Source organism: Plectrocnemia conspersa, unplaced genomic scaffold (genome assembly GCF_051122295.1).
Source record: "Plectrocnemia conspersa isolate PC_06_02 unplaced genomic scaffold, ASM5112229v1 ptg000004l, whole genome shotgun sequence".
In the NCBI taxonomy this organism is placed as follows: domain Eukaryota; kingdom Metazoa; phylum Arthropoda; class Insecta; order Trichoptera; family Polycentropodidae; genus Plectrocnemia; species Plectrocnemia conspersa.
This window is the reverse complement of record NW_028277168.1, coordinates 5,861,049-5,882,039: the sequence shown is the minus strand read 5'-3', so window position 1 is coordinate 5,882,039 and position 20,991 is coordinate 5,861,049. Positions and strand designations below refer to the sequence as shown.

At 29.6% G+C, this 20,991-nt stretch overlaps 1 protein-coding gene across 7 annotated transcripts in view; it reads left to right on the top strand.

Annotated features, from left to right (window-relative positions):
* Positions 1-20,991, top strand: part of CadN (neural cadherin) — a 487,595-nt gene that overhangs the window by 134,276 nt on the left and 332,328 nt on the right. For all 7 annotated transcript variants that reach the window (XM_088184574.1, XM_088184576.1, XM_088184572.1 and 4 more), the window contains exons 3-6: positions 19,147-19,448; positions 19,535-19,671; positions 19,867-20,083; positions 20,176-20,344. In XM_088184574.1, the coding sequence (XP_088040700.1) occupies positions 19,147-19,448; positions 19,535-19,671; positions 19,867-20,083; positions 20,176-20,344 (825 nt within the window). The remainder of the gene's footprint in view (positions 1-19,146; positions 19,449-19,534; positions 19,672-19,866; positions 20,084-20,175; positions 20,345-20,991) is intronic.

Below are 20,991 nucleotides of genomic sequence, written 5' to 3'. Positions count from 1 at the left end.
TATACAAAACATATTTTTGTAGCAATATTAAGTTAGTGCTACATATTAGTACATTAATCAAGTTTAAAAACTCGAATATCTAGAATGATATAAATTCTAAACGATTTATTAGTACGTTGGCGCAACAATACGCTGTAATAAAATTTTTATTTCGACATCAACTATCAACACTCGTAAAATATTAATGGCGTTTTTGCATGCCGCAGGCTAAGAATCGCTGACTCTGTTGTTATGGGCATAGAGTCACCTTTCCATGTTTTTTCCACCCCATTATGAACCACCCCCTAAGTATAATAATTCGACGATATGTTGTTAACGCAAATTGCCGCTGTGAGGCTCGTTTACAAAGTTGGCGTGAAACTTTCGCGATATCTCTTTTACAAGTATAATCCTTGGCCAAGAAAAAAATATAATTTATCCCAAAGATTTTATATTAAACTACGTTACAATTTTATTAAGATCCACATTTATCTCGAGACGTTAAAAATTAACTACGAGGCTCCGTTTGATTACAATTAATCTCGGTTATAATTCAATCCGATCATGGAGGCCGTTTATCAATATTAATGAGACTCGGGTAAAAGTTAATTTGAAACCGCAGGTTTTTATTCAAAAATTCATGCGAATTTATCGTCCTCTGATTTTTTGTCTAATGTTACGTATCATTGGATATAATTCGCAATTTCTGTACCATCTTTCCATATAGAATTAATTACATTATATATAATTCAAAATCATATTGTACTTGGATATTACAAGTTAAATACAATTTTAGGTTTGTGATTTTAAAGCACTGTTACTGCGTTTATTTAAGACAATACATTTATATTTAGACAGCGTGCTGAATAATTTATTTTAAATTAATTGTTTTATAAATAATAAAATACGATATATATTTAAATGTTGTATAAGTGACTCATTATTTATTTTAGTAGATTTAATTATAAAGTTGTAACTTTAAATATAATATGACACATTTTTAACTGTTTAATATAATTAAGATTATTTATAGGACAATAAATTATACTAAATATTATTAAGAACATCTATTGTCTTCGCAAATTAAAGCTTTTATTTAACTTATAATATCAAGGGATATTAAATATAATTGTTTTTTGTATGGTTGTTATTTTTTTATTGAATGTTTAATTTAATAATTTAATTAATTAAAAAAAACATACAATACATGTTACTGTTTTATATTCATTTTCAAGTTTATAATCTTGTTATTAGCTACATTATAATAAAGAATATGAATTAAAACAACCTACCACAATTGAACCGATGAAAAATAAAAATAAATCCTAATAAAAAACATTATTATTTATTTTTGGTTTGGAACTGGTGTATTGTTTGGCATTTTGTGCTTATTTTTTAATTCAAGCTTACACCTAATATTTTTATAGTATTTTGTGATAAGTTCTTTAGTTGTTGGTTAAGTTTTTTAATATTAACATAAAAAGCTGTATTAAATATTTTTTTATAGCTTTACTTTGGATTACTTTCAATTTATTATTACTGGTGTTACTGGTCAGGCATATGTCAGGGTCTGATTAATTGTTTGTATAAAATATTTTGTGGGCTATTAAATCAGTCCAAAGGCCGCAATGGCGGTAAGCCATTTAGATAGAAGTTCCAAAATGTGTTTAAATTCAAATTTAAGCTTAGAGTCGGATGTATTTAACGATAGTTTAATATTCTACTATTCTGCCCTGTTCATTTCAGAGAGGCGATGGCAAAATTAGTCTACGTTTTGTTAGTATAATTTATTCTGTTGTACTCGTGTTTTGATTGATTTTAATTTTCCACCTTTCGAATTATTAATTTAAGTTTGGTTGTTTTGGTCCAAGACTAAAGTAAATTTAATTCCATAGCACAAGTTGTGTTAAAATTTATTTGTAAATTATTGTTGAATTTATTGCTTTTTGAACGCTTAAAAAATATTAGACAGGAGAGGAAATATTCAACGAATATAAATTATTAGCAGTAAATTTAGGTATTCGATCTGAAAATTCAGATTGATTACCTAAACAGCACCAACAGTAAAAAAACAGCACCAGTTGAATTAAATAAATTGAATGTTTTTATATATTGTATTATCGATAATTTAATCACTGGATTTAATACAGTAAAATAAATAAATGATACATTCAGTTTCATGTGCATAAAAGAAAATCTAGAAAAAACATTCTCGAAAATATTTTTTAAAATATGTCATTTAGTAAAATCATCAGTAAAATCATATCGAAATACATTTTCACCAGTAGATATGTATTTTTAGCAGTGAAATTTTAAATTATGTGACTAGTGCTAGTAAAATTATGATTTCAACTTTTCTATATGTAGTAATATATATATATATATATATATATATATATATATATATATATATATATATATATATATATATATATATATATATATATATATATATATATATATATATATATATATATATATATATATATATATATATATATATATATATATATATATATATATATATATATATATATATATTTACATACTTGTCATTATTTATTTATATCCGATGTATAAATGTCACAGTGTATGTGTATTTTTTGGTAAAGTAATATTTTCATTAGTTTAGTCTAAATACGTTTTCACCAGTAGATATATATTTTTACTAGCGAAAATATAATTTAACTGATAAGCTCTAAAATGTCTATGAAGCTCAATTTGACAGTTGCGAAACGTCTTTTTTTTGTTCAAAACCAAACCTAACCTAATGAAAGTTCTAAAACTAATTATAGTTTTAGAACTTTCACTAGGTCATTAAACATAGAAAGACAGGTATCGCATCTGACATGCTGCTACACAGTTTGTCTGCATTTCGATATTACACTATGTTTTAAAAATGTAATAGCTATCCTTACCGATATTACTATGGACTTTTAATATAAAAGGACTGTTCAAAATATTTTTAAGCCGAATTTTGGTCAATAGGAGAGCGCAAAAACAATTATTACTTCTCAGAAGGCAAAAATCTCGGTAACGAGCGTTCCCACTGCGACGGCGACGGCACAATTTTATTGCTTTTGACGTAGATTTTTGACTTCTGAGAAGGGATAATTGTTTTTGCGCTCTCCTATTGGTCAAAATTTGGTTTAGATGTACTTTATTCGACTCTCACTCGTATTATTGTTATAAAAAGTTATAATATAAAAGATTGATAATCGAGCGTTTTCACCGCGATAGCACAATTTTATTTCTTTCGACCTGGAATGAAAATTTATTATATGGCAACACTAATGAGCAAAGAAAACATTACTAATTATGGAGATATTTTTATTATTTTTTAATGCACAATTAAAATATTTCGCACAAAATATGATTTCAGAAAATGTGTCGCAACGGTGGCTAATTTTTATATTTATTTGTAGCATAGAAAGGGTTAAGCTGTACCGATTATTATTTATTTAAGAAATTGTATTACGATGCTAAAAATATCATTTTTGTCATGAGGCCCGGAATCATTGTTTTCCCAGGGCCCTGGTTCGCTTTCAGCGGCCCTGAGTAAGTCTATAATTAAAACCCAAAGATAGTATAACGCTTACAACTTATTTTATTTATTTTTTATTACAAATTTGTCCATCAAGACTTAACATATTTTCCCAATGCGTCATGATAGCCATTATACAAGCAATAATAAACAGAATTTATTTTTTTGAAAAAACAGCACCATCCCAAATATTGTCAGATCATATTAAACTCAATTAGCAATGGCTTATAAAAAATAAATTCTTCAAAACTAAGCTTCTATCCAATTGAATTTTAAATGGTAGTTCATTATTGAATTCCTTCACGAGTTGATCCAAAACAACAGCCAAAATATAAATAATTCTATAAATTATGACACAATTTTAACATAGCTATTTTAGCACTAGTTTTGAACAATGTCTCGCACTTGCGATTCTTTGTGATTATATATTACTCCGTAAGCCTCATGGTAAATGTTAGATACCTTTTGCAATAAAACACTCCCCTAGAATCTGTCCATATCTTATCAAAGAATACCTACTCCACAGTTTGAATACCCCTGATCTATTGAGAGGTGGCAGAGTGTTAAGAATAATATATAAAATAACATACAGCGTTGGCGTGTTCGAATTAGTATTTTTCTAGTTTTTACATCCACAGAGTAAACCCCATAACACGTGGCTTACCATGTACAAATATTTGAACACACACGCACAATTCGTTTTCAAAACAGTCGTAGGAATGCTGCTTCCCGGACCCATTTGTTCTCGTTAAGGATCGACCGCGAGCCGATAATTACGTGGAATTCCTCTTTGGTAACGATAAAGTGCGAGCATTGTACCGAATAAAGTTTCAACGTCCCGCTGCTAGAACAATGGGTGGCAGCGAGCCAGATAAGAATTGGTACCACATTCATACTATATACATACAACAGATCATCGCGGGAGGCTTTGCTTTTGGAAGCTGCGGGCGGTTTCGCCGAACCGAACTAAACTCTTGTCAAGAGCCATTTTTAAATTGACACGTTGAAAGAGTGAATCGTTACGATGATTTAGCTGGATCTGATGGCATTATTCATAAAGATGTTTATATTTTTAAATATTTGATAGATGTTGAGAAATCTGCATTTTGCTATCTCTGTAATAAATAATTAATTCAGTACGGATATTAAATGCTCGTTACTCTAACTACGACCTTAACAATTTCAGACACCTTTAATCGGCCATATTCACAGTAAACCATATGACACTTTAAAGGCGTTCATTTCGTTTAAATTTTGCAACTTTATGTTACTCTCATTTAAAACTCAATAGTGTTAAAAATATTACATCACGACTTTCTTTTTTAATATATTTTTATTCCACAATATAACTAACTAATAAAATTTTAAGACTGTTTAAATAGTAGTATTTTAGATATATTGTATGCTTTTTAAATAATAATTACCTTAATAAATATCTGATAATTTTTAAATTACATATGATTAAATAACCTTCATTTTATATGGTTAACTTATTGAGTATATATTTTTTATTCACTGACAAGCATATTGTTTAACACTTCTGACACGCTCTTTGTCTGTAGTTTGCGTCTAATTAAACCACTTATTAAAAACGTATGCCAGTCATAATATGTTATAACAATGTCTCAGAGGATCTCAACAGTTCATATAATGAAAAATGATTAAGCACTTCCATCAAAACTCGTTAATGTGAGTTACTATGATTATTATATATATATTAATAAACAATACTAGACTGACTGATTTACTGTCATATTATATTATATTCTATCTTATTATTATTACAATCAAAAACATGGCTCATGTATGAACCTATAAGTTATACTTTTATATTCATATAGTATATAGAACATTTCATATTTTATGTATAGATTTTAGAAAGACTTTTGATTAAGTGAACCATTAATCATAATCTTTCATTTGGAGAATCGTACACAAGTTATTTTTTAATGCTTCATAAATATCAATAGTACTTTAGATGCATTGGAGTAACCTAAGGCGATACTTTTTTCTGTCTATTAAAGCTATTTCTAATTCTTTCGTAATCGTATGTTATACGTATTAGCATTTTTAAAATTGCAAGATTACCTTAAAATGTTTTAATAATTATTTACAGCAAATATATCCACAAAAGATCTCGATATTCTGTTTAATATCAATTTTTATTTTAATGCTCGTGTTATTATTTTTAATAAGTGCTGGAGTTTGGGATGCTAAATACGAGACAGTTATTTTATATGACACATTGGTGTGTGAATCAATGATATTTAATCTAACCACAATGAAACATTTATTTTTAGAAAAAATACAAGAAATCTAAATTTATTTCATATTTCGTGTAGAGTGTTCTTTATTTATAATATATTATAGTATATTTTTCTCTATTTGTTTATATAAGCATACATATTGTATATTTTATAATAAAATAACATATTTATTTGCAGCACAAATTGACATTAAACTAGTAAATTAGTAGTTACAGATTAGCATTGAATCTATTGTATTGTTTGTATCTATTGATCTCATGATTTTCCTAAATAACAATATATTTTCAACGCAATTTAATCGAGATTGAAAATTAATTATCGATAAACCTCGGCGAGAGTGAAAATTTCCGGAAAATTCGAGCTTTGTAAACCAGAAACGTGAATTGTGTTACTTTCCGTGAACGATAGGCAATAATCGTGTTTAGGTTTCGATTAAATTAATTGTTGCTCGTTGTTTTCGCTCGTATGTACCCAATTTGTTAACTTAAACAAAGCAGATTTTTGTCTGGTATTAATCTAGTTAATTACGCGATTGTTTGCTCAATTCGTTAATTCATTGGAATATATTTATATATTTACTATGTTATTAATACACGGTTTTGCGAAAGTATAAACTGGGGTATAAAATTCTATCCAGTATTGCATTTCGCCTACCGTTCAGGCAAACTAGGTTAACCTTCCGACATGCACATTTCGTTATTACATGTACCTTTATTTTACTATCGTACTTTTTGTCGTTAATTCAAGTTTCAAGCGAATGTTTTACGTCTTTAGAATCCATACGTATACTATACGGGCTACGTTAAAGTGCGCCACTTTGCGTTTTACCGTCGGCCATTTTGCGCAGACCCTCGTTAAAAGCGTGTTTTAGTGTATAATAAACGCGCCGCAATTTTTTATTTATGAATATATCCAATAACTTTTGTTATTATGTGCGGCTATAATAATTTTTTCTAAGAAAAAGTAAATATTTGTTCAACTCCTACAATAAATTTAAGATGTTTCTAAAGACTCTGTTAGCAGACAATTGTGTTTATTTAATGAGTTGTTTGTCTTTTGTTGCGTAAACTACATTTGAACTTTAACAAATAAACGAGTCGTTAAACGAAAAAGGCTTATTTACTTATGTACTTGTACTAAAAGCAAAAATCCCTTTGGGAATGTCATCGGTAGACGGAACCGTTCTTGGGTGTTTTATAAAGTTATTTCAATGTTTTTAGCTCATGTTAAAAGGGAATAACATGCTTTACAAGTATAATATTTACATTAACTATAAATAATATATACCTATTCTTAGTATAATACGCAAAAATATCTTAATTAAAATTGTGTAGTTTATTCTAATTATATACAGCTAGATACTGCCAAGTTCAAATAATTTATATGGAGTGATATAATATAGCTGACCTTTTATCACAAGTTAAAATTTAACGACCATATAATGAACGTTTGAAATTCTCCCTCGAGAATGATCGTATAATATTTCTAGTGCCATAACACTCGTATATAATATGATGATAAATTTATTCGATATATTAATCTTACACATATAAGTTTATTTTAAAATTTCTTCTTGAAAGTAGTGGGACAATTATTTTTTCATTTCCATTTAGGAAGTCAGAAATCGTATTAAAAATGGGAATTGTTTACCAATCTCTCTAGAGATTTTTTTTAGTTGAATACGAGTAATTAGCTAGAAAAATATTATACAACAAAACATACGAATCCGCTTTATTTAGTCTCTGGTTCTAAGTCTAAAACTGTATAAAATACATAGCGGTAAATATCGCTGATTTCAATAATATAGAAAGAATAAATAATATGCTGTGGGGGACTACACAGATGCCCTTGTTTGTGGGGATCATATTCTTGAAACTCACGTTAATTACTCTGACCAAAAGTGATTATTTATCAATAAAAATAAACTAGACGTGCGATGATACAAAGGCTCTCGTTATAACTAGATTTAAATGGTTCCCCCATAAATAATACGCAAGGATTCTCAGGTGCATTGAATGGCTCATGGGAAACAATATATCACCGGAAGATAACCAGAACTCTAAGGATCTTCCGCGGACAACATCCCTGCGCCAGATTCTCCGCCGCTGTTCGGAGAAAACATCTAGCCCAGCATAGTCTGTCGCAATATATAATATAATCTAATAAAATTCTTACGAGTTTCCACTTGCGTCTTCTCAGGCTTAAAAACCCGAAAATGACAATGCATGACAGTGTTTGTTTTAATTATTAATTATTAATTATTTCTCGAAAAAAAGCCAAATCATTTCTCTAGATATATTCTGATTTCTCGAGAATTTTCATAAAGCGGATATTTGTTAAAAATTAAATTTGTACGAATATTTTTAAATGTTTTATAACCACTTCATGTTTTTTATACTGCTGCATAAGAAAGGGAAAATAATTGCATGCTTTTTTTTGGAAGCTTTTAATAGAGGTGAGAAGTATTTGAATGGCAAAAAATTGCTTACAATTTTCTCAACTACGCTTATCACCTTTGATAACCGCTCCGCGTAAGAATCGGCAGATTGCAAAAATGTACGGGAACTTTCCACAGTGGTATAAAATCTCGTTTTTAAATTGTTTAATTTTTATAAATATGAAAAATGTGCAGTAGCAACAGCTGTTATTGACAATTTTCTTTACGATTCGGTATAAATACTGAAGCCCAAAATTCCTTCGTAACTCGACGCTTTGTAATCAATCTGGTCCTTTGATTATTCGCGTCCGTTATAACAAATCAGCAAACCGTTCTGGACCTTTGATTATTCGCGTCCGTTATAACAAATCAGCATCTTATTGAAGTTTGTTCTCTTCAACGATCATTTAGTTCTCTGTTCATTATTAAATAAAGATATCTACAATAATATACTGTATTATTAATCATATGCTATATATTACATATATTTTTTTATTTAACATAACTTTTCCCGAAAATAAGAATCTCATTCTAGAGAAATAAAAAACATCGATTTACAATGTTTATATGAATGTTTGGTATGATATACATATGTACTTCTATTACCAATTATTTTTTCATTTCTTTTAAGAAATCCTGCACTGTATTCTTAGTAAATGTAGATATATTTTTGGTGGATTAAGAAGCTTACAGAGTGAATCTAATTTAACATTTTCTCCAGGGATATTACATTTTTTAATTTAGTTCTTGATTTTATAACACAAGTTAAGTCTCGCCCATGTCAGAACCAGCGAACTGCTTTGTCATACAACATAATTGCACGTTCACGTGAGACTATAAAATTTATAACGTGAATAGCGGCGAAGATTTTTCATGCCAATGCATGATGCAATGTGGAAAACATTGTTAAAGCTTCATCAGTACTTTCATTCAAACGAAGCCACAGGGGCTTCATTCGAGCCACTCCATGAGTTAAGTCAAAACATCGGTCTAAATGTATGATTGAGGTGTTTCTGTTGCTGCCCGAAAACAACTTCAACTATTTCATGTTATTCTGATTATGTGAAGCTTTTTGTTATTTGTGAGTTTTTAAAATTCCCCGGATGACTTTTTTGCGAAGTATCCTTTTAGTTTAGTTGTCTTATGTTATTGTTACAGATAACTTTTGCACATAAAACACACTGAGGTTCTTCGATTTCATATTTGTCAAATAAACACGCAAACATAAATTTTAACCAATTCTCAATGTACAATACCTTTGCGACATATTACTGTCTTAATAAATTCAAATATAACAAAACATATTTAAGAGATAGATCACACCTCCCAAGAGAAGATATTTCTCACAGATATAGAATACTTTGCATAGACCAAAACAATAACAAATAAAAATAAAAAGTTTTAAGCATGACGAATTTTGACTAATTATAAATATTTATATTACAATTCAGTATCTCTAGTTTGTGTAATGTTTAAAAAATAAAGCATTTTTCCGTAACATAAGTATTATACAATACGTTTTCACATACAGTATCCTTAAATATATACAATAAATTTATGTGAATGAACCGTAACTTAGAAATTATGAATAGCCATATATAATACTTAAACAGTTGTTCTCAAACTATATATGTACCGCATGGATATATTATATTTTATTGCCGATACTATGGTATTTTATTTCATAACGTAAGCATTATAATTGTCTAAATATATGAATTAAATAAAATTCTTAGTAAATTAATATGTCCGATTTATCCACTTATAACGTAGAAATGGCATCCGAAAGATAGATCGAAGCTTTCGTGGCAAGTTTTCGAAATAACTTCGTTTGAAAAGAGCGTCAAGAGTGCCTAGTACATTATTTAAGTTGCGAGTGTTTGCGTGAAAGTTGGTCCTTTAGAAAATGCAATTACCGTCATTACGTTATTACCGTGCAACTTTTATACTTTCAAGTATATACTAAAGGAAAGATTGATCTTCCTTGGGGCGCAGTAAATTTCGTTAAACGCGTCTCGGGGTGTCGTATTTATGAGTTTGCCTCGCCACTAGTAGGTACACCCGAACACCACCCCATGTTGAATCGACGGTTAACTCCCTTATACTATAATATTTCCGACGGTTTATTTTCACAAATAATAGAACGAAACTTGTTTGTGTTACAGGCATGGTCCGATATTCAATTTGGATATGAATAAATATGCTATAATATTCAAGCACACAAATGGCGCAGAGATCATAATGTGAAAGCTTATTATATTTATGCAAATTTGATCATTTATGCAGCATATGCGTATTGTCTATATTTTGCATAAAGAATACTATATATAAATATTTATTAGTTACAACAAAAATATACTTTGCCCTGATTACTAGGACTGACAGGGCAAATATTTAGCTTGCTTAATACAAGAAGAGTGGTGTGTAATTATAATATAACGACGACATAATTTACGAGTTCGTTTCGTTTAATTTGCTGGTTTAACGAGTCGCAGGGCAGGTATTTCGAAGCTCTTCAAATTACAAAAGGGTTCAGCCTGAAAGTCGCTCGTATCGCGTTTCACCCCAAAAAACTTAAGGAGCTTCGCTATTTTTCTTATCTATTTTTAAATAAATTGTTCGCTGTATTTTTAACAATTCTAAACTGCTTATATAATTTTGAATGCGTTTGGTTTGTGATTGATAGATTTTCAGAAATGGATTAATACCCAACTTTGGGGGCAAAGTTATTAATTTGGAGAATTATAAAGTTGCGTAATTCGTGCCACGCCACTGTGCAACACCAAGATGGTGGAAAATGGACCCCCGACACGCACCCCCATCCATCTCATCTTGAACACCTCACACCCTTATTTCCCAGACAGACGTACCCTACAAATGTCTCTCCTTGGCGTTACCTAGACGTACACCCGTAAGCGATTTCTATAAAGAAATGCAATATAATTTAGAAAATGTGTTTTTTTCCTTGAAAAGAAAAAAATGTTTTCAGCAAATAAAGTAAATAAACGAAATGGGTTTTCATCATTAAATACGAAAAACACGTACTTATTGTATATTGTACATGTGTATATATTTATTTATTTCTCTTTAAACTTATATGTTATTGAGTATGACCAATATTATTATAACAAATTATGTTAAATTTTATTCTCAAGCTATATGTATAATAAATTAGATTTATTAAAATACAAATAAAAACATAATAAAGATATATTTGTAACTGGTATCGAGAGACCTAAGCTGCAGAATCCATAAAAATAATTTGATTCCAGTGAATTGAACAAATATGTAGTTATAATAGGGCTTATTATAGAATACCGTCTAAACTTAACTTATAATTTTGTAAATAAAAAAATACATTTGAGAGATGTGTGGAGAGATACAAGATAATACAAATTAAAGTGAATTTTTTTATTATGTTGGAAACACAGCCACTTCAACTGAGGTCAGCGTGACGTGGACTTTACTAGGCCTTTTAATCTTAAAATGCAGTAATATATTTTTTCTGTCTTAAATGAGAAATTATTGTAAATATTTATAAATCAGCTAGATTTGAAGCTAGTGGTAAAGAAATTATCAAATGATTATGTTTTAAATGACGATAGCTTAATATTTTTTAGTCAAACGTTATGAATTTAAGTTTATTAAATGTTTATATTTTCTTGCAGTTTCTTCATTGAAAGGAATCGTGACTCATAATCATCGCTCGGTTAGGTTTATCCATTAAATTAATAAATAGTTAAAAGTATATTATTATAAAGAACATTTTATAATTAAGCTTGTAATAGTTTTTTATTTGGTACCCTCAAATATTCGTTGTCTTATTTCGCTTATGAAAGCTGCAGATCTCCGTTTTGGTATTATATCGCGTCCGGAATGTGCCGTTCGTTTTTCGGAATTTCCTACTTTTTCCTCTCATACACATTCTTTGCCTTCAGTATGCAGTGCCGAATTAGACCGCGCACGTTGGAAAACGGTCGCGTTAAGCATTCAAATTTTCCACCTGCTTTGCGTTTTCAAGTGGGAAAACGGCGAACGAGCGCCGCAATTAAGTAATTTGGCGAAATTTCACTGTTTTTGTAGTGCCGAAATTTGGAAAGCTTTAAACGCCACTGCGGTTTTCCAACAGCGAAATGGTTTTATGTTGTTTTGCCAGAGCGAAACGTGTCGAAAATGTAATTATTTGACAGGATAAATTCGGATTTAATTATTCATCCTAAATAGGAACAGTAAAGTCAGTCAATTAAGGTAATTTAACTGAATTGAATTTGTCAGCTAGCTCATTTTTTGCTATTATATTTTATTTTGGAAGTAAGAAACATAAATTATATCAACGTTATTCTGCATTAGGCAGGTTCAGCTTTTCGCTGCCTCACTCAATTAAGCTTATTACATTTGCTTTCAAATCTTAAAAGCTATTTTTGTTACAGCGCCAGCGTTTCGATGTTCTCGTCAGATTTAAAAAAAATGTCCTTCGATAGAATATACGTTTATTTTATTAATCAGGAAAACCTAACTACTGATATAAATATATGTAATATACAGTTAACATAATTTACGGTATATTTATTTTAAAGATATGTATGCTTGTAAAATATGTATTGTCAGAGTATATTATAGATCATTTTCTCAAATCTTTGCCACAAAGATCTAATAAATTATATGCTTAGATGCTGAGAGATGTGAAAGATACCGAAAATCTAGTACCTGTTTTTATCAGAAATATTAAGAAGATTAAAATAAACGAATCTTAAAAGGCCAACGTTACTCCTGTGGTATTGCGTGTTTTGCGCCATTTGCTTCAAGACAGTCGTATTGATCTTCAGTTAATGCATTCAGTGATTTTCCATCAGTGAATGAACGAGTGGTAATATGACTCACGTATTTTATTAACATAATTGGAAAGCAAACAAATTATTGTCTGACTATACCTCAAAAAGTCGTTGCCCTTTAACCGTTTCAATGCCGCGCGAGCATTTTGTCATGGTGCGAGTGCCACGCGAGACTTTGTTATCTCTTACAAAAAACTATTATTTACGCTAAGAAAAAATATTACAAGCCGTATTGGGTTCATAGTCATTTATGAAGAAGCATTAAAATTTATGTTAATTTGAATAGAAAATTTTAGAACCACGAGCACATTTTTATTTTTTGGGCGGCACCAAGGCTGTCACTGCGTTCATATATAACATGTCGTTCGCAAATAAAATTTAAAATAAATTACGACATTGAGGCCTTTTAGGGATATGAAGAGGTTGAACACGTGCTTTCCGAACGCTTATGACTTTTTTTAAATCTAAAACATCTTTAAATCTTACAACAATACTATTTTATGCAATGTCGAATGTAAAGTCTCTGAGCGTGTGTCGCAAAAAAGGGTTGAGTTTATTATGCTGCGGTAATTGACGATTAATAATGGTTTTTGAATGTTTGAGTGGCTTTTGTGCAGTACTGGGTGTCATGCACGATCTCTATATTCATTGTGAAATTTTTGTTGTTTTATGAGTTAATTTAATATATTTTAGTTTTAATTATTAATAACGATATTCATTCGTGAGATTAGAAAAACTAAACTATGATGATCGATCGGAATTTATCACTAATTCTGATCTCCCAGACCCGATAAAAATTGAAAAATAAAACGATTCCAATGGAATTTGAAACAAGGTCTTTCGGGTATTAGCCAACGACTATACCACTGATCTATTATGCTGGTCAACTTATTAAAACCCTTACAATTATAATTATGATTCTAACAGAAAAAAAAAATTAGTTGAAATGTATTTTTATGTCGATTCTTTATTTCGCTATTTTTTTAAAACAAATAATAAATTATCTGATTTATGTAATAAGTTTTGAACTACTATAAACTTTAATTTTTTTTTTAAGGCGTGTAGTGATTTTATTAATTAACAACACATTAAATGCTAATATTAACATTAAGCGCATATTTGATACAATCAACTATAGCAGAAAAATATCAAATCGTTATACAAGTTAGGGTGAGATGATCGGTTTCATTTTCAACGTTCGCAGCATTTCACGTTTTTTTTATTCTTACTTATTGTGAATATTAATTTAAAAAATATTTTGAATCACTCTTTACTACAGCGCACTATTCTACGAAATGTGTCATTACAAATATACTTAAGTTATGAATTTGCTCAAGTTTATAGACTAACATAATAAATATTCCAAAGTCAAACAGTTAATAAAAACGTTTTATTCCAACAAATCGTGTTGAACTTTATTGTTAAATCAGAATTCTGTGCAAAATTCAGATATCAAAGCGTTTTACGTGGTCATATCTGACCCGATTCTCGGCAGGGAATATTATATTAATAACGTAACTTGGGATTTAACCGTCCGCTCCGGTTGTAAATACTGGTTTTGATTGCAACATTTAACAATTTCGCATCCTTTTGCTACCCACCCACTCACTGTGTACCTGCCTGTAGGGAAAAAACTTTCTAAAATCCTGAAAAGCTTGCTCCGTGAGAGTTGTTTTATTTTTTCAGCTCGCCTAATAAAAAAATCAATCATCTCGGTCTCAGGTGAATTGTTGTGCGTATTGTTGGCGCCCTCGCAATTTACGAGGTCGAGGTCTCTTTGAGGCTGTGCAATGATTCAGTAGGCACTGTGGGTATTTTTTCAAGCCTGACGTTACGCCGTCTTTCATTTTCAGGTGGTTTTATGTTTACACTAAGGTGACCAGATTTCTAAAGCTTCAATCCGTAACAAAAATGTTGTAATAAAGATTTTTTTACCAAATAGGTTTTATATAACAAATGCAGTTATTATATCATAAATATATATTATAAATTTAGATCAGTTATGATTATTATCAGTTATGCACTCTCATAATAGTAGTATTATGCTTCATATCAATGTATATTTAAGGTTTATACTTAACTAGAGAAAACATATCCCTTTAACAACATTTTTCATATAATATAACTTGATATAATCTGTGTTATTGTAAATTTATACTCATTCGATATTTAGATAACATTTGACATACCACTATTTGTGTATTTATATCAGTATATTTTATAAAATCATATCCTATCAGTAGACTAAAAAGCATATATTAACAGTGAACTTATAAATTTGAATCTTAAAATTGTTTCACGCAGGTGTTTACTTCTTAAATTTTTAGCGTGCCGGCAAACATTATTTAACGAATACACTAATTGCAGTTAATATTGCAAACATATGCATTCATTATATATTCCTCAACAAATAACTGACTGTTAAACAGTATATGTACATACATACATACGTGTGGTTAAAATTAGATTAATAATTATTCATTCATGTTTCATGCCAAAGAAAAAACACATTCTTAATCACATGACATTTATCTAATTGTTGATTTACCACTTTTGTTTAATTTAACTGCGATATTTGAGAATGACAAACATTCTTTATATATTGTATAATATAAAAGCTTCGAAGAAAACAGAATCAGAGTCAAAGAGATATAAATTGAACAGCATGAGTTTTATTCATTTTCTGAAACTCTACATGTCCCTTTTAAACGATATGATATAAATACGATATAAAACATTTTCCATAGGAAAAAGTACAAAATTTAGTTGTACTCAATGACTACAATGTATACAGTTTGATAACAACGAAAAAGTTATTACTATCGACTATTTAACCATTTTAATTTTTTTAAGTACTAATTTAGATTACATGTACAGAAATATAATATAAACATTGATGTTCAGTTAAATAAATAATTTGTTAACAACTTAAACGGTATATTATAGTCTTAAGATTTTATTTTACTACTTATTAATTTTTCATTCCTATTCAAATATAGTTTTTGATATTTTCATCTTTTATGATATTTTAGTAAACTTACATATTATATGAAATTATAAGTAAAATTGTATTATTAACATAATGCTTTCGTGAGACTAAAATTGACAGGGTATAAATGTATGAATTATTAAATATAGAAACCACTGAAAATAGAAATCACTATCATTAATATTTACGCTATTAAAACAGAATCATATATAATAAAAACCTTTATAAAATGGTTGTTTTATTAAATTTATAAACATTTTAAAATATCCGCCATTAAAAACGTAGCATGTAAACTAGAACGATAAATACATCGTAGTTTCGATCGCGAGCTTTCTTTTATGAAAAAAGTTTCTTGGCTAAACTTTTGTTCAAACTCCACCGTTAAAAGTGTTACGTGTTCTTTTTATAATTACCTCTCGACGGCTAGAATGCCTTTGAACACGTAAATACTACATAACGTTTCATATATCTTAGTTACGAATTTGTGTGTTTGGATTAATGTTCTCAATTACATTAGAAACAGATTCTAAGAATATCTTATTCAGGCTCAAGAAATCCTATTACATTTTCGTATGTAATATATATAAACATAATCAAGCGTATAATTCTAACTTTTAATGTTTAGTTTGGTATAAAAAAATATAAATATAGATTGGTTACACAGTTTAAAAAAATATGTACAATTAACATAACATAACAATGAAATTAAACGAGATCCATTTCCAAAAAGTGATTTTAGTATAATCTACAAACATATGTAGTGATAACTACATACTATAGTAAATTAGGTGTATGTATAAATCTATTTAAGAATAGTCAATTTAAACTTACTACGATTCAGTAAACACGTAGTAATATTTTTCCGATCATTTTCTTCTTACGTATCCGTATACCTTTATTCTTTAGAACCCCTACGCTGACAACGATTCATCTTCCGCTGATTTACATTTTCCTTTTCTAGTCAACATCTCGCTCTCTTTCTCGCACCCTTTCACACAGCATCCTGAAAATTTTCCGGAAAGGTGTACCGAGAAGTTTCCCGGATCGATTCATAACCGCTCGTCTGCCGCAGAGAGCAGATAACGCTTTGATATAGTTAGAAGAGATCGCCAAGCGGCGGCCGTCGAGCCGAACTTTCGTCCGTAATTTAATCACTAAAACCTCCAGAGACTATCCTTCCACCATTTTTCATGTAAACAACAATTTCGTTGTAAACATTACGTTTTTTCTTCATGTTGATGCCATCCATCAGGCTCGTTGTTTTATTCGGCGTGGCTCGTTTCTGAATTGAGATTTATGTTGTTTCTGTCCGGTGCGGACGTAAGTTCGCTCGAGACTAGTTTAATGGAAATTTCATGCTAATGGCACACTTCCGAAGGGTTATTCCAAGACATATTTTGGCGGATGAGACCCTTCTGAGTCACGAAATCTCATTTTAGAGATTGTCGCGGATGACACTTTGGCATTTTCTTGGATATTATTCGCATAAAAAATCCAGGTTGTTACTTCTCAAAATTTGACGCGAAAATTCCATATTTAATCTTGATATCCATAGAATGGTTAAATTGTCTCTTATAACTCATAATATTGAGTTACAAGTTACATAGTTATATAAGAACGGTCTATAAACTAATAATATTGGTAATTGAAATATTTTATCCACCTCTTTTGACGCTATCAAAATGTACAGCTCCCTTTATGTAAATAATAAAAAATAAAATTTGCAATTTTTAAAATGTAAATAGCATCATATTACAAAAGCTGAAAAGCATATGCCACACAACAAATAACAGTGAAGTCAGATATGCATATGTCGCTACGTGTATTATTGTCATTGTCTTAGATTTTAGGTGAATTAAATAAACTTTTCCGCCAAATAAGCTCCATGATGGTTTTTCTGATTAGTGAGAGAAATGGATACATGGCGAGGGGCTGGATAAAAATCTTACCATGGAACAAGACCCTACACGAGTTAATATGAATTCATTAGATAGTTCGACTATAAATAATATATACATTTATAACCGAATATTTAGTTGCTCTTTAGAGATTTTTTCCACTTTTTATATATTTATTATTTTTATTTAATTTTCCACATTTTATAAATTTATTATATCGGAAAATTTAATATTTTCCGATATCGCATATTTACACACAGGAAACGGGTTACCATATGTACAGAAATATAATGCCTTTAATTTTTTAAAGAATCTGCACTTTGTTAAAACTATTTATATAATAATTTACTGATAAAGTGAGAAAAACAATTTTATATTTTTTTAAATATTTTTGTATTATTTTGTATTTTTTAAAATCAGACAGTTAGATATAAATAAATATAAATGGTTCTACTATTAATGGTGAAATTAAATAATTTATTTTTTTTACAGTTAATAGTTCATAAAACCAATATTTAAATTATTATTTCACTTGCGACTAACTTCATGCTTAGCTTACGGATTACCGGTACAAATTTAATTTTAGTTATAATAATAAAATAATATAATATGTATAAGAGTCGAGCCAATTTCACTTTAATATATATTTTTGATTGACTGCGTCTTGAAGAAACATTGCTCAGAATGTACAAAAAAAAATACCTTTGTAAATACTATGTCTAAGTTAGACTATATATCTTATCAGACAAATTTAATATTTTATGTTCTAATTATGGTAAAAAAACTTAATATTTTAACAGACAGATATTCAATCTTTGCCATTAAGTAAAGTTATGTTCGTGTACTATTTCTGAAGAATTTACTTTCAATTTATGAATTTAAATATAACAATAACGGTTTTCTCAAACATATCGCATGTTTATTAGCGTTGTCCCAAGCAACGTCGGTTTATTATTTTATTAAATTTACGTTAAAGCCAAACACAAATATAACAAGATATTCTAAATAAACATACACACTAATATTATATAATGTATGTAATTCTTTCCATATTTTCTATTAATATCTGTATTCTATACTAATATCTACTGTATTTTTCACGCTTACCTCTCCAGCTGGATTGAAATGTAAGTTCTTGTAAAAATCGGCTCTCTAAAATGAATAAGCTTGTATTAAAACTATTCTAAAACACTTTTCCAGATACTGACAATCAACGAGTCATCATTCACGTCAAGGACATCAACGATGAACCTCCTTATTTCATCAACCGACCCCTGCCGATGCAAGCCGTCGTTCAGCTCAACGCACCACCAAATACACCAGTGTTCACCCTGCAAGCCAGAGATCCTGACACCGATCACAACATCCATTATTTCATTGTACGGGACCGAACTGGAGGAAGATTCGAAGTGGACGAGCGATCCGGTGTTGTTAGAACGCGAGGGACTGATTTATTCCAATTGGATATGGAATATGTCTTATACGTCAAAGCTGAGGACCAGGTTTGCTTAAAAAGCCCTTATAAACCTCTTCTTACTACTTTGGTTTTCAGTATACAAAGATTAACGTAAATATTAATAATTTTCAGAGTGGCCGTGTTGACGAACGTAGATTCCAATCCACCCCCGAAGAACGCCTATCCATCGTTGGTGGAAAACGAGCTCCTCAATTTTACATGCCTAGTTACGAAGCAGAAATACCGGAAAATCAAAAGAAAGATTCAGAGTGAGTAAATTTTTAATTGCTATAATGAAAAAAACTTCAATAGTAATTGTAAATATTATAAATAATGTGCATGGTTGTATTTTTATTGATAAGTTATTATAATAATTAATATTGATATGTGTGGCCATTACTCTGTATTTAATGTTTTATTGATTAAAAAAATATAAATTTAATATGGTTAAAATATGTTTTCAGCATCATATCTGTGAAAGCTAAGTCGTTTGCCGATAGAGAAATTCGTTACACACTGAAAGCTCAAGGGCAAGGAGCTGGTACATTCAATATTGGACCTACGTCAGGAATTGTTAAGTTGGCTAAGGAATTGGACTTTGAAGACTTGAGACAGCCTCATGTGTATTCGTTAGTCGTTACTGCGACTGAAGATTCTGGAGGATTCTCCACATCAGTCGAGGTTTAATTTAACTATGAAATTATATATATCATTTAAAGTGTAATATTAATTTTATATACAGAGAACTAAAATTTGTATAACTCATATTTCAGCTTACAATACGGGTCACAGATGTGAACGATAATGCGCCAAAGTTTGAACTACCGGATTATCAAGCACACAACGTAGATGAAGATATACCATTAGGAACGAGCATACTAAAAGTCAAAGCAATGGATTCAGACTCTGGAAAGAATGCAGAAATAGAATACTTAGTTTCTGGTTTGTAAATTGTGTCTACTACTGTTTCTCTTTAACCTTTTTATCAGGCTTGACGCAAAAAGTCGTCATTTAATCTTAAAAAGCGTTTTCAATGCGAGGGACAAATTTTGTCATAAGTTATATTATATCATTTCAAGAGCCAGTGCATGACCATTCTGTGACGAATTTTATAGTCATCCGCTCTGTGTTATGTTTATTTTCTGATGGGTACATTAAACTTTTTAAATAATTTAAATTTTAATTTTACAAATTATTTTGCCTGTTCAGAATCAACTATTTTTATTCACGTAATAAGAAACTGCACATTTAAGATGTTAAAAATTTTATCGATTTTTTAAACTACATTTTTGCTATAATAAAGGTAATGAATTTTTGCCAAGATAATTTTATGATCACAGTTACTACTATTATGTACTTTTACAGTTCAAAGATCTTTTCCTGAATAATCTGTCAAATTTATTGTTATAGCAGATCAGTGGTAACAATCATTGTTTACAGGTAACTTATCTGGGAGATTGAAATGAATAATCAACTTTATTACAATTTTAATTTCGATTCCTCACATGGCTTTCCTAGATTTTCCTAGACTATTTTGGCAAAATTAAAAAAAATCGACGATATCTTTAACATAATAATTTATGAGAATA